At 41.8% G+C, this 26,089-nt stretch overlaps 1 protein-coding gene across 1 annotated transcript in view; it reads right to left on the bottom strand.

The window, feature by feature from the left end:
• Positions 1–216: 216 nt before the first annotated feature.
• kcnc4 (potassium voltage-gated channel, Shaw-related subfamily, member 4) overlaps positions 217–26,089 on the bottom strand; it is a 71,164-nt gene continuing 45,291 nt past the window's right edge. Inside the window, exons 2-5 of the mRNA XM_046364796.1 lie at positions 25,506–25,649; positions 20,631–21,426; positions 18,895–19,119; positions 217–999 (exon numbers count right to left, since the gene is read on the bottom strand). Coding sequence (XP_046220752.1) covers positions 932–999; positions 18,895–19,119; positions 20,631–21,426; positions 25,506–25,649 — 1,233 coding nt within the window. The 3' untranslated portion in view covers positions 217–931. The remainder of the gene's footprint in view (positions 1,000–18,894; positions 19,120–20,630; positions 21,427–25,505; positions 25,650–26,089) is intronic.

Genomic DNA, 26,089 nt, shown 5'->3' with positions numbered 1-26,089 from the left:
GCCTTGTTCAGGGGAACAGTGGGTTAACTGCCTTGTTCAGGGGAACAGTGGGTTAACTGCCTTGTTCAGGGGAACAGTGGGTTAACTGCCTTGTTCAGGGGAACAGTGGGTTAACTGCCTTGTTCAGGGGAACAGTGGGTTAACTGCCTTGTTCAGGGGAACAGTGGGTTAACTGCCTTGTTCAGGGGAACAGTGGGTTAACTGCCTTGTTCAGGGGAACAGTGGGTTAACTGCCTTGTTCAGGGGAACAGTGGGTTAACTGCCTTGTTCAGGGGAACAGTGGGTTAACTGCCTTGTTCAGGGGCAGAACGACAGATTTTTTGCCTTGACGGCTCGGGGATTCACTCTAGCAACATTTTGGTTACTGGCACAACGCTCTAACCAATAGGCTACCTGCCGCCCCATGCAACTGTTGAATTTTAGTTAGTCAATATTTACCAATTATACTTAATTGATGAAAGACTGCAGCATTTTTTACAGAAACATCAAACAACTCGAATCCTTCACAAATAGTAGCAATTTCTTGAAAACACCATTTGGAAATAGGAGTTACTTCAGATATTCAAAACACTCCTCAACTTTAGATGTGTCCCTTAACATTAAGTTCACTGATGATATTTTCTTTCATGGTACATTATATAGTGCTAGATCATGCAATACAATACATGCTAAATGCTTGGAAACAGACAGATGTGTGTACAAACATAACTATATCTCCTAAAGCATCAGATAGACGTATTCTACAACAGAGTTTGGGTACTGTGTACTTGACAGAAAGACAAGAGATCTTCTTCCAGAATCTTCCGGAAGGACCCGGACCTTCATCTCAGTTAGAGGAAGGAGGGATCTAAGACCTGAAGCTTCACCCCATGTCCTTCAGTGCTACATCCTGGTTCACACGCAATTCTCCTTCATCGACCAATCAACTTCTTCAGGTCAGAGTGGTGATTTCTGGTTGGGCGTAGTTCCCAGTAGCGGCCAGGATGTCTTTACAGCTCTCTGTAACAAAGGTACATAAAGGGGTGGAAATTAGAGACAGGAAAGTCAAAACAATGTTCTGTGTATGTATGGCATGACAATGATGGAAGAGTTGGCAACATCACTGAATGAAGGATAATATAACGTTCATTCAATATTGGGACTTTGAGACAAATATTCTCTACATTTATGGGATCAGAAAGTCATTGCCAACCATAGTGGTAAAGGCATGAATACATACTACGGGGAAGTTGAGCCATTTTTTTACATTCAGCAAAACTCCGTCAAGGGAAACATCGTATTCCTTCTAACAAAGATATCGACGTATATTTCAGGATGTTGTGTATCCCTGGAAGTCATCAGAATTAATGTAAACATTCATGAAAACATAGCTTGTCCAAAAGAAAAGTATTCTCCTGACACAACTTACCCTGGTTATGGTTAAGCTGCTTACACATTTCTGAAGTGAATTAAATACTACTATGTTTTTAAAACCATGACTGTCTTTTTTTCCCCAGACACAATTCAACACAGTCACAATAGCTTTTTCAGTTAAAAAAATAATCATTTTAAGCATCTTTTAACAGAGGCTTAACACCTAACAAACACTTTAAAAAACAACACTTTTAACATAGGCCAGGCCCTGTTGTTAACTCATATCCCATCGATAATGACTTGCATTACGCCGAGCAAGAACATTTGCTTCAATTTGCTCAACTTGCCATTGGCTCAACCACAGGCTCAATTTACCCCATGGCCATTGGCTCAGCCACTGGCTCAATTTACCCCATGGCCATTGGCTCAACCACTGGCTCAATTTACCCCATTGCCTCAACCACTGGCTCAATTTACCCCATTGGCTCAACCACTGGCTCAATTTACCCCATTGCTTCAACCACTGGCTCAATTTACCCCATTGCCTCAACCACTGGCTCAATTTACCCTATTGCCTCAACCACTGGCTCAATTTACCCAATGGCCATTGGCTCAACCACTGGCTCAATTTACCCCATTGCTTCAACCACTGGCTCAATTTACCCCATTGCCTCAACCACTGGCTCAATTTACCCCATTGCTTCAACCACTGGCTCAATTTACCCCATTGCCTCAACCACTGGCTCAATTTACCCAATGGCCATTGGCTCAACCACTGGCTTAATTTACCCCATTGCTTCAACCACTGGCTCAATTTACCCCATTGCCTCAACCACTGGCTCAATTTACCCCATTGCTTCAACCACTGGCTCAATTTACCCCATTGCCTCAACCACTGGCTCAATTTACCCTATTGCCTCAACCACTAGCTCAATTTACCCAATGGCCATTGGCTCAACCACTGGCTCAATTTACCCCAAGGCTTCAACCACTGGCTCAATTTACCCCATTGCCTCAACCACTGGCTCAATTTACCCCATTGCCTCAACCACTGGCTCAGCTTACTCCATGGCCATTGGATCAACTTACCCCAAGGCAAACATATTGGCTGTATTAGGATACACAGATATAATTATGCACATTCATGCTAGGTTTATGCCTTCATAATGAAGCTTATAGAGACCCCAACTGATGTATAGAACAATCTTAAAAGTATCTACTTTGGTTTAGATACAAGCATCATGAAATCTCTGTCACAATCCATTTCATTTGACTGGTGAAAATCTTCTCACCTTTTCCATGTGGTTTCTAACTTCACAAACTCCATACAATTATGACTTCTTCCTAAATAGTTGGTCAAAATATGAATTATGTGTACAGTTTCCTAGAAACAAGGACACCTCTATCACTGGCCACTTTAATAATGGAACACTAGTGACTTTAATAAGGTTTAAATATTTTTGCGCTACTCATCTCATATGAATATACTGTACTCTATCCTATTCTACTGTATCTTAGTCTATAACAGATGTGTGCCTTTCCAAATCATGTCCAATCAATTGAATTTACCACAAGTGGACTCCAATCAGGTTGTAGAAACATCTCAAGGATGATCAATGGAAACAGGATGCACCCGAGCTCAATTTCAAGTCTCATAGCAAAGGGTCTGATTACTTATATAAATAAGGTATTTATGTTTTGTACTTATGTAAATAAGTAAATCAGGTATTTCAGTTTGTTATTATTATTACATTTAGCAAAAAAATGTCTAAAAACTCTGTTTTCACTTTGCCATTATGTGGTACTGTGTGTAGATTGCCGAGGATTTCTTTATTTTTTTAAATCAATTTTAGGAATAAGGCTGTAAAACGTAACAAAATGTGGGGAAAAAAAGTGAAGGGGTCTGAATACTTTCCTAAGGAACAGGAACAAGGGTGGTTCAACTTACTCCCCTAGTGGTCCTGTGTAGCTCAGTTGGTAGAGCATGGCGCTTGTAATGCCAGGGTAGTGGGTTCGATCCCCGGGACCACCCACACGTAGAATGTATGCACACATGACTGTAAGTCGCTTTGGATAAAAGCGTCTGCTAAATGGCATATATTATTATTATATATTATTATTATTATTATTCTGTCGATGTACCTTTGAGCAAGGCACTTAACCCTAATTTGCTCCCTGGGAGCAGTACTATTATGGCCGACCCTGTAAAACAACACATTTCACTGCACCTTTTTTTTTTAGATGACACCTTGACTGTAATTCAGCAATATGTTGAAAGGAAGAGGAAGCCCTTACTGTCTGCAGATCATAACCTGGACCAGTGAGAGAGAGTCTAGAGGAAGAGGAAGCCCTTACTGTCTGCAGATCATAACCTGGACCAGTGAGAGAGAGTCTAGCGGAAGAGGAAGCCCTTACTGTCTGCAGATCATAACCTGGACCAGTGAGAGAGAGTCTAGAGGAAGAGGAAGCCCTTACTGTCTGCAGATCATAACCTGGACCAGTGAGAGAGAGAGTCTAGCGGAAGAGGAAGCTCTTACTGTCTGCAGATCATAACCTGGACCAGTGAGAGAGAGTCTAGAGGAAGAGGAAGCCCTTACTGTCTGCAGATCATAACCTGGACCAGTGAGAGAGAGAGTCTAGCGGAAGAGGAAGCTCTTACTGTCTGCAGATCATAACCTGGACCAGTGAGAGAGAGTCTAGCGGAAGAGGAAGCCCTTACTGTCTGCAGATCATAACCTGGACCAGTGAGAGAGAGTCTAGCGGAAGAGGAAGCCCTTAGGCTATCATGGTCATGACCACTATTCCCTAATTGGAAACATATTAGTGGCTATCAAGTTGAATATACCACAGGTGGACTCCAATCAAGTTGTAGAAACATCTCAAGGATGTTTCTACATCCTTGTTTCTATGTTTCTAGCGGCTATCAATTTGAATGCTGAGCCCTAACCCACCCAGACTCTGTAAATGACCACGGTCAGTAGGACTCTGGCATCCTATTCCCTATATAGTGCACTACTTTAGACCGGGGCTCTGATCAAAAGTAGGGCACTATGTATGGAATAAGATGCCATTTGGGATGCAGGCCCCTTCTCCCTGCAGGTAATGTGCACTAAGATGTGAGAGTATATGTGTGATGTTCCCCTTTCACAGGGATGTCATTGCCCACATACTCACCAGATACAGAGCCTGTGATATTGAATTACTTAGCCTTCTCTCCTTCTGTAGCTTTCTCTCTCTGTCTCACCTTCTCAATCTCTCTCTCTCTCTCTGTATTTCTCCCTCTCTCTCAATCAAATCAAATGTATTGATATAGCCCTTTGTACATCAGCTGATATCTCAAAGTGCTGTACAGAAACCCAGCCTAAAACCCCAAACAGCAAGCAATGCAGGTGTTGAAGCACGTTGGCTAGGAAAAACTCTCTAGAAAGGCCAAAACCTAGGAAGAAACCTGGAGAGGAACCAGGCTATGTGGGGTGGTCAGTCCTCTTCTGGCTGTGCCGGGTGGAGATTATAACAGAACATGGCCAAGATGTTCAAATGTTCATAAATGACCAGCATGGTCAAATAATAGGTCTGGGACAGGTAGCACGTCCGGTGAACAGGTCAGGATTCCATAGCCGCGGGCAGAACTCTCCTATCTATCTTCCCTCTCTCTCCTTATTTCTCCCTCACGCTCCTATCTCTCATGTCATCTTTATGTAGTTGACAACACAAACTAGCCACAATTATCTGTGGAACATTTATCACTTGCTATTGTGGCTGCGGGTTCTTAACTGAACACTTTGATCTGCCAACCCAAGTAAGTTATTGAGAACACACTCTCTATTCCTATAATGACCTGATGACCTCTAGCCAGCTGAATAATGCAAGCCAGAGCATGGGATTGTGTCCATTAGGCTCTAAATGTCAGGGAAGGACTATACAGCTGGACTCGTCCAAACTGAAACACTCATTTTAAATTTTCCATTGCAGAATATTCGCGTTGCCCTAATGAGCATGGCCCATTAATGCTTGGGGAGTTCCAATGAGAAGCCTCTCGAAGGCTATTCTCCCTGTTTACCACAGTTCATTTACCCAGCAGGTCTGGACTGTCAGGGTTAGAGCTGCCCACCCTTTTATGGATCCTCTCATTCCCCTCGATGGATCTCTTTCTCTCTGCACTCTCAGTCTCTGCTCTCTCTGTCTGTCTCTCTGTAACTCTCTCTCTCAATTCATTTTCAATTTAAGGTGGCTTTATTGGCTTGGGAAACATATATCAACATTGCCAAAGCAAGTGAAATAGATTTAAACAAAAAGTTAAATAAACAATAGAAAATGCACAGTAAACATTACACAAACGTTCCAAAAGAATAAGGACATTTCAAAAGTCATATTATATATATACAGTGTTGTAATGATGTGCAAATGGTTAAAGTACAAAAGGGAAAATAAATAAACATAAATATGGGTTGTAATTACAATGGTGTTTGTTCTTTACTGGTTGCCCTTTTCTTGTGGCAACAGGTCACAAATCTTGCTGCTGTGATGGTACACTGTGGAATTTCACCCAGTAGATATGGGACTTTATCAAAATTCAATTTGTTTTCCAATTATTTGTGGATTTGCGTAATCTGAGGGAAATATGCATCTGGCAGGAGGTTAGGAAGTGCAGCTCAGTTTCCACCTAATTTGGTGGGCAGTGAGCACATAGCCTGTCTTCTCTTGAGCCATGTCTGCCTACGGCGGCCTTTCTCAATAACAAGGCTATGCTCACTGAAAATGTACATAATCAAAGATTATCAAAGATCCTTAATTTTGGGTCAGTCACAGTGGTCAGGTATTCTGCCACTGTGTACTCTCTGTTTAGGGCCAAATAGCATTCTAGTTCGCTCTGTTATTTTGTTAATTCTTTCTAATGTGTCAAGTAATTATCTTTTTGTTTTCTCATGATTAAATTGGTTCTAATTGTGCTGCTGTCCTGGGTCTCTGTAGGGTCTGTTTGTGTTTGTTGACAGAGGCCCAGGACCAGCTTGCTTAGGGGACTCTTCTCCAGGTTCATCTCTCTGTAGGTGATGGCTTTGTTATGGAAGGTTTGGGAATCGCTTCCTTTTAGGTGGTTGTAGAATTTAACATCTCTTTTCTTGATTTGGATAATTAGCAGGTATCATCCTAATTCTGCTCTGCGGGCATTATTTGGTGTTTTATGTTGTACACAGAGGACATTTTTGCAGAATTCTGCATGCATAGTCTCAATTTGGTGTTTGGAACATTTTGTGAATTCTTGGTTGGTGAGCAAACCCCAGACCTCACAACCATAAAGGGCAATGGGTTCTATAACTGATTCAAGTACTTTTAGACAGATCCTAATTGGTATGTCAAATTTGATGTTCCTTTTGATGGTGTTGAAGGCCCTTCTTGCCTTGTCTCTCAGATCGTTCATTGCTTTGTGGAAGTTACCTGTGGTGCTGATGTTTAGGCCGAGGTAAGTATAGTTTGTTGTGTGCTCTAGGGCAACGGTGTCTTGATGGAATTTGTATTCGTGGTCATGGCAACGGGACCTTTTTCGGAACAAAATCCTTATTGTCTTACTGAGATTTACTGTCAGGGCCCAGGTCTGACAGAATCTGTGCAGAAGATCTAGGTGCTGCTGTAGGTCTTCCTTGGTTGGGGACAGAAGCACCAGATCATCAGCAAACAGTAGGCATTTGACTTCAGATTCTAATAGGGTGAGGCCGGGTGCTGCAGACTGTTCTAGTGCCCTCGCCAATTCGTTGATATACAGTACCAGTCAAAAGTTTGGACACACCTACTCATTCAAGGGTTTTCTTTTTTTAAACTATTTTCTACATTGTAGAATAATAGTGAAGACATCAAAACCTTGAAATAACAGATATGGAATCATGTAGGAACCAAAAAAGTGTTAAACAAATCAAATCAAAGTTTATTTGTCACGTGCGCTGAATACAACAGATGTAGTAGACCTTAGAGTGAAATGCTTCCTTAACCAATAGTGCAATTTCTAAGTTAGAAAATAAAGGTATCAGGTGAACAAAAGGTAAGTAAAGAAATAAAAACAACAGTAAAAAGATAGTGAAAAATAACAGTAGCGAGGCTACATACATACTGATAGAGGTAGTATGTACATGTAGATATGGTTAAAGTGACTATGACTATATGATGAACAGAGAGTAGCAGTAGCGTAAAAGAGGGGTTGGTGGGCGGTGGGACATAATGCAGATAGCCCGGTTAGCCAATGTGTGGGAGCACTGGTTGGTGGGGATAATTGAGGTAGTATGTACATGAATGTATAGTTAAAGTGACTGTGCATATATGATAAACAGAGAGTAGCAGCAGCAGCATAGAAGAGGGGTTGGGGGGGGCACACAATGCAAATAGTCCGGGTAACCATTTGATTACCTGTTCAGGAGTCTTATGGCTTGGGGGTAAAAACTGTTGAGAAGCCTTTTTGTCCTAGACTTGGCACTCCGGTACCGCTTGCCATTCGGTAGTAGAGAGAACAATCTATGACTGGGGTGGCTGGGGTCTTTGACAATTTTTAGGGCATTCCTCTGACACCACCTGATGTAGAGGTCCTGGCTGGCAGGCAGCTTAGCCGTACGCACTACCCTCTGTAGTGCCTTGCTGTCAGAGTCCGAGCAGTTGCCGTACCAGGCAGTGATCTCGGTGTTGCAGCTGTAGAACCTTTTGAGGATCTGAGGACCCATGCCAAAAAAATTCCTGAGAGGGAATAGGCTTTGTCATGCCCTCTTCACGACTGTCTTGGTGTGCTTGGACCATTCTAGTTTGTTGGTGATGTGGACACCAAGGAACTTGAACCTCTCAACCTGCTCCACTACAGCTCCATTGATGAGAATGGAGGCGTGCTCGGTCCTCCTTTTCCTGTAGTCCAAAATCATCTCTTTAGTCTTGGTTACGTTGAGGGATAGGTTATTATTCTGTAACCACGCGGCCAGGTCTCTGACCTCCTCCCTATAGGCTGTCTCATCGTTGTCGGTGATCAGGCATACCACTGTTGTGTCATCTGACAACTTAATGATGGTGTTGGAGTCGTGCCTGGCCACGCAATCGTGGATGAACAGGGAGGACAGGAGGGGACTGAGTACGCAGCCCTGAGGTGCTCGTGTTGAGGATCAGCGAGGCGGATGTGTTGCTACCTACTGTCACCACCTGGGGGTGGCCGGTCTGGAAGTCCAGGATCCAGTTGCAGAGGGAGGAGTTAGGCCCAGGATCCTTAGTTTAGTGATGAGCTCTGTGGGCACTATGGTGTTGAACACCGAGCTGTAGTCAAAGAATAGCATTCTCACATAGGTGTTCCTTTTGTCCAGGTGGGAAAGGGCAATGTGGAGCGCAATGGAGATGGCATCATCTGTGGATCTGTTGGGGCGGTATACAAATTGGAGTGGGTCTAGTGTTTCTGGGACAATGGTGTTGATGTGAGCAATTACCAGCCTTTCAAAGCACTTCATGGCTACGGACGTGAGTGCTACGGGTCTGTAGTCATTTAGGCAGGTTGCCTTCATGTTCTTGGGCACAGGGACTATGGTTGTCTGCTTGAAACATGTTGGTATTACAGACTCAATCAGACTCAATCAAATGTCAGTGAAAACACCAGTGCCAGTGTGCAAAGCTGTCATCAAGGCAAAGGGTGGCTACTTTGAAGAATCTCACATATAAAATATATTTGGATTTTTTTAACACTTTTTTGGTTACTACATGATTCCATGTGTTATTTCATAGTTTTGATGTCTTCACTCTCATTCTACAATGTAGACAATAGTCACACAAAAAAAACTGGAATGAGTAGGTGTGTCCAAACTTTTGATTGGTACTGTATGTGTTGAAGAGGGTGGGGCTTAAGCTGCATCCCTGTCTTACCCCCCCCACCCTGTGGAAAAAAATGTGTGTTTTTTGTCAATTCTTTCCATGTTTGTGTACACAGATTTTATCATGTAATTTGTTCCCCCCCCCCAACACCATTTTCCATCAATTTGTATAGCAGACCCTCGTGCCAAATTTAATCTAAAGCTTTTTTGAAAACATCAAAGCATGAAAATACTTTTTCTTTGTTTTGGTTTGTTTGTTTGTCAATTGGGGTGTGCAGGGTGAATATGTGGTCTATTGTACTGGGGATACCTAGTCAGATATACAACTGAATGCATTCAACTGAAATGTGTCTTCCGCATCATTTAAACCAACCCCTCTGAATCAGTAGATATTGGGGTCAAATTGTTCGACACTTTTGTAAATTGGGGTGATCAGTCCTTGGTTCCAAATATTGGGGGAGATGCCAGAGCTGAGGATGATGTTAAAGAGTTTAAGTTTAGCCAATTGGAATCTGTGGTCTGTATATTTTATAATTTCATTTATGATACCATCAACCCCTCAGGCCATTTTGGGTTGGAGGGCTTGTATTTTGTCATGTAGTTCATTCAATATAATTGGAGAATCCAGTGGTTTCTGGGAGTCTTTAATAGTTTATTCTAAGATTTGCATTTGATCATGTATATGTTTCTGCTCCTTGTTGTAGAGCCAAAAAGATTTGAGAAGTGGTTTACCCATACATCTCCGTTTTGGATCGATAACTCTTCGTGTTGTTGTTTGTTTAGAGTTTTTCTCATTTTCCCAGAAGTGGTTAGATTCTATGCATTCTTCAATTACATTGAGCTGATTTCTGACGTGCTGTTCCTTCTTTTTCCGTAGTGTATTTCTGCATTGTTTTAGTGATTCACCATAGTGAAGGCGTTTTCTTGGTCTCTATGTTTTTAGTTGGACAGGTTTTTCAATTCCTTCTTAGGTTTTTGCATTCTTCATCAAACCGTTTGTCATTGTTGTTCATTTTCTAGGGTTGTCTGCTTGAAACTATTAGGTTTGTTGGGAAGCTGAGATGTTTAGGTTTCTACTACCAAGTTTACACAACATTTTGTCCAGGAAATTGTCTAGAAGGGATTGAATTTGTTGTTGCCCAATAGTTTTTATGGTATATTTCCACTATTTTCCTTTCATCTATAGCATTTCTTAATATTACTCAGTTCATTTAGCTTTGATGCCTCATGATTGAGCATAGCTCTGGTCAAGTAGAGTGTGATTTTGCTGTGATCTGATAGGGCTGTCAGTGGACTGACTGAATGCTTTAAGAGACTGGGTTGAGGCCAGTGATAAATGAGTCTACGGTACTACTGACAAGAGATGAGCATTAGGTGTACCCTCCGTAGGAGTCCCCCACAAAGCCTACCATTGACTACCGATAGGAAAGGATTTCTGAGCTTTATCTATTATTAATCATTAGTTCTAAAAGAGACATAATGAAGGTTGGGAGGGGCTGAGTGCAGGGTAAACACGTGGCCGTACAGATAAGGGGAGGAACCGTTTTAAGGACCAGATCACTCAACTCCCTGACAGGCAATACTGATGCAATGTTTGGCGATAACGAGGAGACTCCACCCAGAGTGGGATATGTATAACACCATGGATGAAACCATGTCTTTGTCTAATGCAGCTGTGTTGACCTTCAGGGCAGAATAAACTTGGTTTAAAGCTTTGGTTTCCTTTGAGTTTTTACTCTGCATTAGAACCTAACACACTATGTACATATCCAGCGTCCGACAGAACTGCAGGAATTGTGACATGTTTTTGTTGGTTATGTTGTCGTAGTTGTGTCTAAAGGGGAGCATATGGGGGAGGGAATGCTGTCACCTCCAGGTAGGTGTTCGTCCCCCTGTGTGCTGAGGGTGTCAGGTACTTCTCCTGTCCTATTCAGTGTCCTGTGTGAATCTAAGTGTGCGTTCTCTAATTGTGTGAATTTAAGTATGCTCTCTCCAATTCTTTCTTTCTCTCTCTCGGAGGACCTGAGCCCTAGGACTATGCCTCAGGACTACCTGACATGATGACTCCTTGCTGTCCCCAGTCCACCTGGCCGTGCTGCTGCTCCAGTTTCAACTGTTCTGCCTTATTATTATTGGACCATGCTGGTCATTTATGAACATTTGAACATCTTGGCCATGTTCTGTTAAAATCTCCACCCGGCACAGCCAGAAGAGGACTGGCCACCCCACATAGCCTGGTTCCTCTCTAGGTTTCTTCCTAGGTTTTGGCCTTTTCTAGGGAGTTTTTTCTAGCCAACGTGCTTCAACACCTGCATTGCTTGCTGTTTGGGGTTTTAGGCTGGGTTTCTGTACAGCACTTTGAGGTATCAGCTGATGTACGAAGGGCTATATAAATAGATTTGATTTGATTTGTCCGGTTCTGGCATTTATGTCGCCACAGACTAGTACCTACATGTCCCTGGGCCTGGATTGGTTGGCTGATCTCCACCTCTTGGATGGAGAAGCTGTCATAGTTAAAGTATGAGGATTCTATTGGGGGGGATATAGGTAGCACACATGAGGACATTTTTCTCTGTTGAGATAATTTCCTTATTCATTTCTAGCCAGATGTAAAATGTTCCTGTTTTGACTAATTTAATTGAGTGGGTTAGGTCTGCTCTATACCAAATTAGCATACCCTCTGTGTCTCTTCCCTGTTTCACACCTGGTAGTTTGGTGGATGGGACTACCAGCTCTCTGTAACCTAGAGGGCAACCAGTGGGTCCGTCTCCTCTACACCATGTTTCTTGTAGGATGTCTGTATTTCTGATTGCTTTGTTGAAGTCTGGGTTCCTGCTCTTTAGGCCAAAGGCAGATGACCTCAGACCTTGTATATTCCAGGTTGAGATAGTAAAAGCTTTGTGTTCCATAGTGTCTTGTGTTGTTTTTGTGTGGTTTAGGCTCGGACCATCACAGTAGGTGTGAACAGAGCATGTTGAGCACCTGATACATACCTCTTAGGTCGCAGGATGGGGCTTGGGCAGGTGTAATAGTGGGGGATGGGCCTGTTGCTCTGCTCACAGCCTGGGCATATGTCCTGCTGTCATGTTGAGGTCCTTGCCGCAGGGGCAGGGGGCATGGTGCGGGCAGAAGGGGCATAGGTCTGATTTGGGGGGGGGACTATATAGGGTGTGGCCAGAGTTTGCTTGAGGTGGTCTTAGCTGGTTGGGGTGTGGCTGGTGATGCTGTGGTCTCTCTCTCTCTCTCTCTCTCTCTCTCTCTCTCTCTCTCTCTCTCTCTCTCTCTCTCTCTCTCTCTCTCTCTCTCTCTCTCTCTCTCTCTCTCTCTCTCTCTCTCTCTCTCTCTCTCTCTCTCTCTCTCTCCCCATCTCTGTCTCTGTCTCTGTTCAGTCTCTGCTCTCTCTTTCTCTCTCTCCATCTCTGCTCTCTCTGTCTCGCTCTCTCTCTGCTCACGCTGTCTCTGCGCTCTCGGTCTCTCAAACCAATTCAATTCATGCTTTGGGAAACACATGTTTACATTTCCAAAGCAAGCGAAAAAGATAATAAACATACGCAAAATAAATAATACAAAAAAATACGAACCAAAGGAATAGAGACATTTAGTCTGTTGTAACGATGTGTAAATAATTAAAGTACAAAAGGGAAAATAAATAAACAGAAATGTGGATGGTGTTGATTCTTCAGTGGTGATCCTTGTCTTGTGGCAACAGGTCACACATCTTGCTGCTGTAATTGAACACTGTGATATTTCACCCGATAGATATGTGAGTTTATCAAAATAGAATTTGCTGTGTGCACATCTTCTCCTGTCTTCTCTTGAGAGCAAGGTCTTCCTATGGCGGCCTCTTTCAATTCAAGGATGTGCTCAGTCTGTACATAGTCAAAGCGTTCCTTAACTTTGGGTCAGTCACATTGGTCAGGTGTTCTGCCACTGTGTATTCTCTGTTTAGGACCAAATAGCATTTTAGTTTGCTATGTTTTTTTGGTTAATTCTTTCCAATATGTCAAGTAATTATCTTTTTGTTTTCTCATGATTTGGTTGGGTCTAATTTTGTTGCTGTCCTGGGGCTCTGTTCACAAACGCTAACAGAAACCTACAGAGCCACCAGGACAGCAACACAATTAGACCCAACCAAACCAGGACCAACTTGCTTAGGGGACTCTTCTCCAGGTTTAATTCTCTATGGGGGATGGCTTTGTTATGGAAGGTTTAGGAATCGCTTCCTTTTAGGTGCTTGTAGATTTTAACAGCCCTTTTCTGGATTTTGGTCATTAGTGGGTATCGGCCTAATTCTCCTCTGAGTGCATTATTTGGTGTTTTATGTTGTACAATGGAGGATATTTTTGCGTGCAATTTGGTGTATGTCCCATTTTGTGAATTATTGGGTTGGTGAGCGGACCCCAGACCTCCCAACCATAAAGGGCAATGGGTTCTATAACTGATTCAAGTATTATTAGACAGATCCTAATTGGTATGTCAAATTTGATGTTCCTTTTGATGGTGTTGAAGGCCCTTCTTGTCTTGTCTCTCAGATCATTCATTGCTTTGTGGAAGTTACCTGTGGCGCTGATGTTTAGGCCGAGGTAAGTATAGTTTGTTGTGTGCTCTAGGGCAACGGTGTCTTGATGGAATTTGTATTCGTGGTCATGGCAACAGGACCTTTTTTAGAACACCAGTATTATTGTCTTACTGAGATTTACTGTCAGGGCCCAGGTCTGTCAGGGCCCAGGTCTGACAGAATCTGTGCAGAAGATCTAGTTGCTTCGAGTAGGGTGAGGCCGGGAGCTGCAGACTGTTCTAGTGCCCTCGCCAATTGGTTGATATAATTTATATGTTGAAGAGGGTGGGGCTCAAGCTTCATCCCTGTCTCACCCCATGGCCCTGAGGAAAGAAATTTGTTTTTTTGCCATTTATTTTTTTGTGTGTACATTTTATAATGTATGTATTTCCCCCAACACCACTTTTCACCTATTTGCAAAGCAGAACCTCATGCCAAATTGAGTCAAAATATTATTTTAAATCAATAAAGCATGAGAAGACTTTGCGTTTGTTTTGGTATATTTGTTTGTTAATAAGGGTGTGCAGGCTGAATATATGGTCATTTGGTAAAAAGCCAATTTGACATTTGTGGTCTTCTCTCTCTTTGCTCTCTCTATCTCTCTCTCTGTCTCTACTCTCTCTTTATCTCTCTGGTTTGGCAGACAGGCAGGGGCCAGAAGGGGGTAAGGAGAATCACAAGGCTTCTCAAGCAAAGGAAAGACAGGCAGGCAGAGGGTCATCGGGAGGCAGAGTCCGAGGCAGGGGGCAGGGAGGGATGAGAAGAATCAAAAGATGTATCACTCAGAGGACAAGGTTCAGTGTAGTTCCTTATTAAAAAAAACAAAATCCTTATTCAATCTTGTTCTGGGTGCAGCTCTAACAATTCTTGCCCTTGAGGCAGAGTTGACCTTAAGAGCAAGATAGAATAAAGAAAGTCTAATTTGGTTGTCACAACAGGCTTACACACATCAATAACACATCCCCTCTCATCCTCTTGACTAAAGTTCTGGAATAATTGTGGATTATATCAGCCAAGAGCAAAATGGAACACAATCACATTCCTCACATCTCCACCACTCAACACGTTCCTCCATGCTTGGCCAGGATTGAATCAAAACACTGAAATCTGATTCAGAGGGGTTGGGTTAAAAAAACATTTCAGTTGAATGCATTCAGTTGTACAACTGACTAGGTATCCCCTTTCCCCTAAGTGTCTGTGAGAAAGAAAGGGTGAGAACCCAAGATGACATTAACATCAGACCTTTAGAAAAGTGAGTAATCTGTGGGCTTTTCTAATGAGTTTTGAGGTCTTGTCTGTCTCACGACAATACTATGGGTACATAGCTCAGAACACATCACACACACACACACACACACACACACACACACACACACACACACACACACACACACACACACACACACACACACACACACACACACACACACACACACACACACACACACACACACACACACACACACACACACACACACACACACACACACACACACAGTGGTGAAGTGGAGGGTATATGCTGATATACACCCTATACCCATTTATTTTTCAATGGGCATTTGTAACTGGTCTGAAATGGCTGGGTAGTTAGCGGTGCATGCAAGTAGTGTTTCAATAGGACGAAAACGATACTGTTACATTGGTGCCGTGACACGGATCACTCAGTTGGGCTCTGAAGGAGGAGGTCAAAGGGGGATGAGTGTAGCTGGTGTGAAATGGCGCGCGCTAGTAGCATTGCAATTGGTGACATCACTTCCTTTGAGACATAGAAGCAGTTGGTTCCTTTGCTCTGCAAGGACCACAGCTTCTGCGGTGCGATAGGTAACGATACTCTTGGTTCGAGCCCAGGGTGGGGCAAGGAGAGGGAAGTTAGTAATAATATCTGTTAGAAATGTAAGGCCGGGAGATCTAAAGTTGCAACAACTAGCATAGGTTGCTAATATGACTAGGATAATGCCTTTGGCTGCTAGGCTGCTGTCCCCCATGATAACAATCTGTGAAGGGATTGTTGATCTGTGTCCGTCTGTTAGTACGTTCGTTCGTACGTAAGACACACACAATATCTCAGACAGCACTGGCTCAATTTTTACGAAACTTAGGTGAATGATGCATCTTGAAATAGAGATCTGGCATTAACAAAATTACCACAGATTGGCCAGATGGTGGCGCTATAACAAGATATAAAAAAAATGCTCAATTGGAAAGGTCACACCCCTCACCCTGTTTGACCTAAAGTCACGGAATTCGATACATAGTTCCCTCTCCTCACAAGGAGCAAATCTGCCTCAGATTCCCACGTGAATGTTTAAGATCTACCATGATGGATTTTCCTAATTTATTTATGGATTAACCTAATATGTGGTATCTATGGACAAAGATCTCTCAACGCAATATTTTCCAGACTAGTACCTAAAACAACACTGACCACGTGAATGTTTATTGGTCAGTGTTGTTTTAGGTACTAGTCTGGAAAATATTACACAGAACACTACTGGTCTGGTGCATAAATCAGTCAAGGATATTCGTATTGTAACAAGATGTGGTAAACATGTTGCAAACACTGCCAAGACTCAACATATAAAATAACATTCATATCGACCACACGGTGGCGCTATAACAGGCACATGTTTATATCTCTCGATCTGTTTGACTCAGAGTGATGAAATTTGGCACACATGCTCAGGGATATGAGTCTAGCTAACCCACGTGATATATCAGACACTACTGGCCCTATTTTGACTAAACTTGGGTGAATGACTTGTCTTGTCATTGTGATCCAACATTTACTAAATGACACTGATTGGCCCAAGGTGGGAGGCGCTGCATCATTCATGGGGGGGAAGACATGTTTACCGTTGCCTTGTTTGGGTTGACATGAGGTGGAAACAATGTTGGTTCAATCAGTTTTTTCCTCGTGGGAACCATCTTCTGATTTATGGAAAGGCTTTCCCAAAACCCTTCTCAATAAAAAGTTAACTAGCTAGGCCTTCCTGCATGGTTATTTGAATCAATCCAGTAGCCATTTGTTTTGCACACTCAATCTCATGTGCTAATAACCAAGCAACAGAGCTAGGTACCTGTGCACTTTTAGTAACTTTACAAACAAACAAAAAATCTACATTTCTCTAGATTTTTCCCAGACCTCAAAGTGGTCTCCTGAAATGGTTTAAACGTTGTTACGGATTTAATTAGAACATCCAATTTAGTTGACACAGAGAAAAAAAAGAAACACTTTTGAAACCTGTGCATTTCTGACTCAGTTGACAGCTTAATTGATCCATTTCAATAGTAGGCCCACTAATGGCCTACTTGAACAGCTTGGGGCCTGACTCTAAAAGAACAATGTGGAATTAATCATTTTAGGTAATGTCTCTGTTTTCAAAATTAGAGTATACCCACTTCTCCAGGCACCACTGTACGCACACACACACGCACACACGCGCACACACACGCACACACATACACACACCATCTGTAGATAAGATTCAAGATGCTAATGGGTGGTAAATGTTTGTTCAGGATGTGAAAAGTGAATCCATTACGTCCAAATATAGTCTTGTTGTCACTCCAGGCTCTGGGGACTTTGGGGAGCTGTGATGTGATGATATGCTTTACACAGTGTGTGTGTGTGTGTGTGTGTGTGTGTGTGTGTGTGTGTGTGTGTGTGTGTGTGTGTGTGTGTGTGTGTGTGTGTGTGTGTGTGTGTGTGTGTGTGTGTGTGTGTGTGTGTGTGTGTGTGTGTGTGTGTGTGTGTGTGTGTGTGTGTGTGTCAGGCAGCAGCAGGCCTATTCAAGCAGAGAATAATTGCTGCCAGTCTGACAGCCAGATGGTAATGAAAGGAATTATAGGAAGAGGCTTTTCTGTATCTCTCTTGTCTTGTTCAATGCCTCCCATCCTCCTGTTTCAAATCAAACCGTTGACTTAGATGATAAAACACTGAATCACGCACCACCCAAAAATATATCCTATTGTGTTGCTAGTATTCACCCAAGAAGGTATACCGTCACAATACAAACATTAGAAAATCTACCCCCGACAGCATTTCTGTCTCATTCCCTTCATAGCATCCTGTTTCAAAGCAGGCTAGTCATACCACTTGAATGATAAAACCACATTGTGCCATACCATTTCCACCAGTTAAAAGCTGCTACAAAAGGTGGGTTGGTGTTGTAAATATTTACCCGAGGGCTGAGGATGTATAGCCTGCCATCACAAAACATATTTATCAAATCAAGAGTGAGGGAGTGGGGGACAAGGACGGGGACATACACATGGTGTCACGCCCTGGCCTTAGTTATTATCTTTGTTTTCTTTATTATTTTGGTTTAGGTCAGGGTGTGCCATGGGGGATTTATGTGTTTTGTCTTGTCTAGGGGTTTTGTATGTTTATGGGGCTGTGTCCTTTCTAGGTAGTTTTGTATGTTTATGGGGCTGTGTCCTGTCTAGGTAAATTGTATGTCTATGGTTGCCTAGATTGGTTCTCAATCAGAGGCAGCTGTCTATCGTTGTCTCTGATTGGGAACCATGTTTAGGCAGCCATATTCTTTGGGTATTTTGTGTGTTTTGGTTTTGCCACGTTTATAATTTTTGTATTCTGTTCATGTTTAGTTTCACTTATAAGGGGGGCAGGATGAACATGTATGCACACACTACTGTAAGTCACTCTGGATAAGAACATCTGCTAATTTACTGAAATGTAAAAATGTAAATGTTGCTAGTTCTGAAGCTGGCTATTACCAGATCTGGGACTACTGCCTCACTCTACTCATCTAAGGATTATTCCCACAGAGGTTAAATTGTGCCTCACTGTTGATCCAGATAGTTGATGTAAAGCTGATCAATAGATTTTCCCATAAAGCCTCAGGTGAAACACAACTTATTCTACTCTGGGTTGTTATGGTTATCAGGGTCGTCATGGAGAGGATAAGAGAGTTCTGAATAATGGATACAATGAGTAGTATGGTGTTGAGGTTGTCTTGGTTTTGACCTATTGACCTCGAGTCTGCAGCCTCCTTTGTCATTGTATTCACAGTTACCATTCCCATCAGTTCCTCTAATTCAGAGTGTTTGTTGTGTGTAGGACCTATGGTTGCGGATGGTGGGCTCCATGTTTCAGAGGGAGAGAGAGGAGTGTCAGTGCCTGTCTGTGGGTCAACCTACCAGTGCGTATGGTGTGCTCTCCTCCAGTGCACGAGAAGTCCCCAGAGGTAAGCAGGAAGCAGGTAGCCTCTTTCTTGGTGGCCTTGTTCCCCCTGACCGACCGGACGTGTTTGCGGCCGTGGCCGTGCCGTAGGCTCCACTTCTCGCTGGGTGACAGCGGCTGGGTCAGGCTCCACCCCTCATCCGACGACAGAGCCAAGTTGGCGTCTCCGTTCTGCTTGGAGTCTGACAGGACAGACAGACTTGGTTCATAAAGCATAGGATCTAGGATCAGGTCCTCCCTGTCCGTTTAATCTTATTCATTAGGGTATAAATGGCTAAACTGATCCATGATCAGCACTCTTACTCTGACAGCGTCATGTTGGTGTCTCCATTTTGCTCATATCCCCCACTAAGGGTCTCAGACTAAGAGTGCTGATCAAGGATCAGGTCCCTCTGTCCTGCTCATGTTATCTTATTCAATATGATTTAAAAATCCATGATCAGCACTCCTACTCTGAGACTCTTTGTGAATACACAAGCCAACCCAGACCTGGATTCAAAATACTATTTGTAATAAATGTGATAATTCAGCTGGGCTTGAATAAGCTTGCCAGGCACAACGGAACCAGTGGATTATCCTCCAGAGTTTTTTATTTTTTTTATTTAACCAGGCAAGTCAGTTAAGAACAAATTCTTATTTTCAATGACAGCCTAGGAACAGTGGGTTAACTGCCTTGTTCAGGGGCGGAACGACAGATTTGTACCTTGTCAGCTCAGGGGTTTGAACTTGCAACCTTCCGGTTACTAGTCCAACGCTCTAACCACTAGGCTACCCTGCCGCCCCAGAGTTCTAACCCATCTGGAAGCAAACGTTCAAACTATTCAACATGTTTGGAGTAGTATTTGAGACACCGGGTCCGGACTGACAGTAAAATGCCAAAGATTTTACTCAACATGTCCTCAGTTTTTTTTAAGAGAGAAAGTTAAACTACAGAGCCACAATGTAACGTTACTGTGAAAACACACGTTTTCTCCCTGGGCAAACTGAACTGAACCTAACATATTATGTGGGAAGGGTATGAGAATGATCGTATCACGTTGTGTTACTGTCTTCAGGGCTAGGTACAGTTTATTACTTTATTATTGAAAAAAAATACCAAATAAACCTAGATACATGACTACAGTAGAAAAAAAAGAGTTCTATTTTACCGTTTGCAAAACAACACAGCAAATACAACATCTAATACCTATTGGTGTAAAAGTGCACTACTGTAGTATTCATTACGGACGACATCAATTTGAATGGGTCAAATGAGTGATGGTATAAATGAATGATAAATCCATTTATCATTATGGCGTCGGTTCCTACACCATCAATCAGTTTGATGTGTAAAGGGGAGTAGTGGGTTTGAATGATGTCAGAGTGTAGAATGGTTGATGGATCTGAATTATGAAACATCCACTTATCATTGTGGCCTATGGTATATATCCTAACGATGCTTCAAACACATTCTGGTACAGAGATGGGTGGATAAAGCATGGTCAAGGGAGTGATATTACTGCCAACAGAATCGGATTTAAATCATTTTGAATGTGTCTCTGACCTGAGTTGTTCTAGCTGATTTTCTCATATCAATGCTTCAAAAAACATTTTAAGTGTGTAGTGACAGTGTAATGAATTAATAGAGTATAGGGGGAAATTAGTGCCAAAACATTGATGTTTATATTCAGATTCTAATTTGAATTGGTCTGACCTGAGCGGTTCCTGTTGATATTCTCCTCTGCAGCCAGAGGACATGTATCACTCTGAGTACTGTCCCTGGGAGAGTTAGTGACAGACTTCCCGAACGAGGCCGTGTCCGTGGGAGCGTCCGGGTTCGGATTGTGTGCTTTCTTCTTCTTAGGCAGCTTCTGTTTAGCCATGGCCAGGGAGTAGTACATCCCAAAGTTGTTGACTATAACAGGCACGGGCATGGCTATGGTTAGCACCCCTGCCAGGGCGCACAGCGCGCCCACCATCATGCCCAGCCACGTCTGGGGGTACATGTCCCCGTAGCCCAGGGTGGTCATGGTGACCACGGCCCACCAGAAGGAGATAGGGATGTTTTTGAAGTGGGTGTGTTTAGAGCCGCGGGGGTCGTCCGGTTGGGCCCCTATCCGCTCTGCGTAGTAGATCATCGTGGCGAAGATGAGGACGCCCAACGCCAGGAAGACAATAAGCAGGCAGAACTCGTTGACGCTGGCTCTCAACGTGTGGCCGAGAACCCTCAGACCGACGAAATGCCTGGTCAGCTTGAAGATCCGGAGGATCCGGACGAAACGGACTACCCGTAGAAACCCCAGGATGTCGGAGGCTGCTTTAGAGGAGGACAGGCCGCTGAGGCCCATCTCCAGGTAGAAGGGCAGGATGGCCACGAAGTCAATGACGTTTAACATGTTCTTGATGAAGAGCAGCTTGTCGGGACAGCAAACGATGCGGACGAAGAACTCCAAGGTGAACCAGACCACACAAACGCCCTCCACCACGGTCAGAATGGGCTTGGTCACCACCTAGAGTAGATCACATTATGAATTAGATGATACATTATGTTAGATTATATATTACATTACATTATATATAAGATTATATATTACATTAGATTATATATAAGATTATATATTACATTAGATTATATATAAGATTATATATTACATTAGATTATATATAAAATTATATATTACATTAGATTATACATAAGATTATACATTACATTAGATTATATATAAGATTATACATTAGATTAGACTGTACATTAGATTATATATTAGATTATATATTAGATTATACATTAGATTATATATTAGATTATACATTAGATTAGACTGTACATTAGATTATACATAAGATTATATATTACATTAGATTATATATAAGATTATATATTACATTAGATTATACATAAGATTATATATTACATTAGATTATATATAAGATTATATATTACATTAGATTATATATAAGATTATATATTACATTAGATTATACATAAGATTATATATTACATTAGATTATATATAAGATTATATATTACACTAGATTATATATAAGATTATATATTACATTAGATTATATATAAGATTATATATTACATTAGATTATATATAAGATTATATATTACATTAGATAATATATTAGATTATACATTACATTAGATTATACATAAGATTATATATTACATTAGATTATATATAAGATTATATATTACATTAGATTAGACTGTACATTAGATTATATATAAGATTATATATTACATTAGAGTATACATTAGATTAGAGTATACACTAGATTAGAGTATACATTAGATTAGAGTATACATTAGATTAGAGTATACACTAGATTAGAGTATACACTAGATTAGAGTATACATTAGATTAGAGTATACACTAGATTAGAGTATACATTAGATTAGAGTATACACTAGATTAGAGTATACATTAGATTAGAGTATACACTAGATCAGAGTATACACTAGATTTGATTGTAGATTAGATTATACATTATATTAGAGTATACATTAGATTAGAGTATACACTAGATTAGAGTATACATTAGATTAGAGTATACACTAGATTAGAGTATACATTAGATTAGAGTATACATTAGATTAGAGTATACATTAGATTAGAGTATACACTAGATTAGAGTATACATTAGATTAGAGTATACACTAGATTAGAGTATACACTAGATTAGAGTATACATTAGATTAGAGTATACATTAGATTAGAGTATACACTAGATTAGAGTATACATTAGATTAGAGTATACACTAGATTAGAGTATACATTAGATTAGAGTATACATTAGATTAGAGTATACATTAGATTAGAGTATACATTAGATTAGAGTATACATTAGATTAGAGTATACACTAGATTAGAGTATACATTAGATTAGAGTATACACTAGATTAGAGTATACATTAGATTAGAGTATACACTAGATTAGAGTATACATTAGATTAGAGTATACATTAGATTAGAGTATACACTAGATTAGAGTATACACTAGATTAGAGTATACACTAGATTAGAGTATACACTAGATTAGAGTATACACTAGATTTGATTGTAGATTAGATTATACATTAGATTATTGAATTTCAATTGAGGGATCATTGAAGTATCAATCTATTAATCTATATATTATCTAAATTAATTTGGTCACTAAAATGTGCTTAAAAATATTGACCATAACACAAAGATACAATACAGTACACTACAATACAATACAGTACAATAAAACACAGTACAATACAATGCAGTACAATACAATACAATGCAGTACAATACAATACAATTCAGTACAATACAGTACAATATAATACAATATAATACAGTACACTACACTACAGTATAATACAGTACAGTACAGTACAATAATATACAGTACAGTACAATACAGTACCATACAATATAGTACAATACAGTACCATACAATATAGTACAATACAGTACCATACAATACAGTACCATACAATACAGTATAATACAGTACAATACAGTACAATACTATACAGTACAATACCATACAATATAGTACAATACAGTACCATACAATACAGTACCATACAATACAGTATAATACAGTACAATACAGTACAATACTATACAGTAAAATACCATACAATATAGTACAATACAGTACCATACAATATAGTACAATAGAGTACCATACAATACAGTACCATACAATACAGTATAATACAGTACCATACAATACAGTACCATACAATACAGTACCATACAATACAGTATAATACAGTACAATACAGTACAATACTATACAGTACAATACCATACAATATAGTACAATACAGTACAATACAGTACCATACAATATAGTACAATACAGTACCATACAATACAATACAGTACAGTACAGTACCATACAATATAGTACAATACAGTACCATACAACATAGTACAATACAGTACAATACAGTACCATACAATACAATACAGTACAATACAGTACCATACAATACAATACAGTACAATACAGTAAAATACAAAGAAGAAATGTCCAATACGTTTAGGTCCCTATCCAGAAACAATGAAATGATCACCATATTGTTTTCACCTGCCCAAACTCAGATCTCCACTAGATCCTAGAGGCTAGAGGCTCTGGGTTCTCCACTAGAGGGTAGAGGGTAGAGGCTCTGGGATCTCCACTAGAGGGTAGAGGGTAGAGGCTCTGGGTTCTCTACTAGAGGCTAGAGGCTCTGGGTTCTCCACTAGATCCTAGAGGGTAGAGGCTCTGGGTTCTCCACTAGAGGCTGGAGACTCGGGTCTCCACTAGAGGCTAGAGGCTAGAGGCTCTGGGTTCTCCACTAGATCCTAGAGGGTAGAGGCTCTGGGTTCTCCACTAGAGGCTAGAGGCTCTGGGTTCTCCACTAGAGGCTAGAGGCTCTGGGTTCTCCACTAGAGGCTAGAGGCTCTGGGTTCTCCACTAGATCCTAGAGGCCCTGGGTTCTACACTAGAGTCTAGAGGCTCTGGGTTCTCCACTAGAGACTAGAGGCTCTGGGTTCTCCACTAGAGGCTAGAGGCTCTGGGTTCTCCACTAGAGGCTAGAGGGTAGAGGCTCTGGGTTCTCCACTAGAGGCTAGAGATTCTGGGTTCTCCACTAGAGGCTAGAGGCTCTGGGTTCTCCACTAGAGGCTAGAGGCTCTGGGTTCTCCACTAGAGGCTAGAGGCTCTGGGTTCTCCACTAGAGGCTAGGGGGTAGAGCCTCTGGGTTCTTCACTAGATCCTAGAGGGTAGAGGCTCTGGGTTCTCCACTAGAGGCTAGAGGCTCTGGGTTCTCCACTAGAGTCTAGAGGCTCTGGGTTCTCCACTAGATCCTAGAGGCTCTGGGTTCTCCACTAGAGGCTAGAGGCTCTGGGTTCTCCACTAGAGGCTAGAGGCTCTGGGTTCTCCACTAGAGGCTAGAGGCTCTGGGTTCTCCACTAGAGGCTAGAGGCTCTGGGTTCTCCACTAGAGGCTAGAGGCTCTGGGTTCTCCACTAGAGGCTAGAGGGTAGAGGCTCTGGGTTCTCCACTAGATCCTAGAGGGTAGAGGCTCTGGGTTCTCCACTAGAGGCTAGAGGCTCTGGGTTCTCCACTAGAGACTAGAGGCTCTGGGTTCTCCACTAGATCCTAGAGTCTAGAGGCTCTGGGTTCTCCATTAGATCCTAGAGGCTCTGGGTTCTCCACTCAATTCTAGAGGCTCTGGGTTCTCCACTAGAGCCTAGAGGCTCTGGGTTCTCCAATAGATCATAGAGTCTAGAGGCTCTGGGTTCTCCACTAGTTCCTAGAGGCTCTGGGTTCTCCACTAAATTCTAGAGGCTCTGGGTTCTCCACTAGAGCCTAGAGGCTCTGGGTTCTCCAATAGATCATATAGTCTAGAGGCTCGTGGTTCTCCACTAGATCCTAGAGACTCTGGGTTCTCCACTAAATTCTAGAGGCTCTGGGTCCTCCACTAGAGTCTAGAGGCTCTGGGTTCTCCACTAGAGGCTAGAGGCTCTGGGTTCTCCACTAGAGGCTAGAGGCTCTGGGTTCTTTCTGGAAAGCATCACAGTCTATTGACAATGAGGAACCCTCTCTCTTACCTCTACCGAGACAACCTCCTCCGTGTGGTTCCCCACCACCACGTGTTCCGTGCGGTTCTGCAGGTCATTGAAGTACTCGTGGGTCTCCAAACAGAACGTAGTGATGGAAACCAGAATGAAGAAGAGGGAGGCAAACGCTATGCCCTGAAACAAGAGAATCAACCAGTCAATCACTCAATGAACCAATCACTCAATGAACCAATCATTGAAAAGCCAGCAGTTTTCAAAAAGTGGCCTGATGGTACAACTCAATAGTAACACTCAAAGTGCCTTCATGGTACAACTCAACCGCTGCCCTAGTTAAACAGTTTACAGAAGATAATCATGACAGGTGTCTACTCTGCCTCTGACCGATACAGACTGGATACAGAGAGAACTTGTGACTGATACCGATAATAACAATGAGTAGCTTTTACTAGCAGAATGTAATATGTCTGCTAGTATGGGCTAATGCTAACTGGACAATTGATAGCTTACAACATTCAAAGTAGTAGTAGTAGTAGATTTATTGGGTAATTTTTAAAAAATATCGTTAACTGTATAATTACCGTGATAATTCAGTCCATTTGTGTTTGAGTTAGCAT

This window comes from Oncorhynchus gorbuscha, linkage group LG10 (assembly GCF_021184085.1).
Source record: "Oncorhynchus gorbuscha isolate QuinsamMale2020 ecotype Even-year linkage group LG10, OgorEven_v1.0, whole genome shotgun sequence".
NCBI lineage: Eukaryota > Metazoa > Chordata > Actinopteri > Salmoniformes > Salmonidae > Oncorhynchus > Oncorhynchus gorbuscha.
The sequence above is the reverse complement of the archived record's forward strand: the minus strand, read 5'-3'. Positions and strand labels throughout refer to the sequence as shown.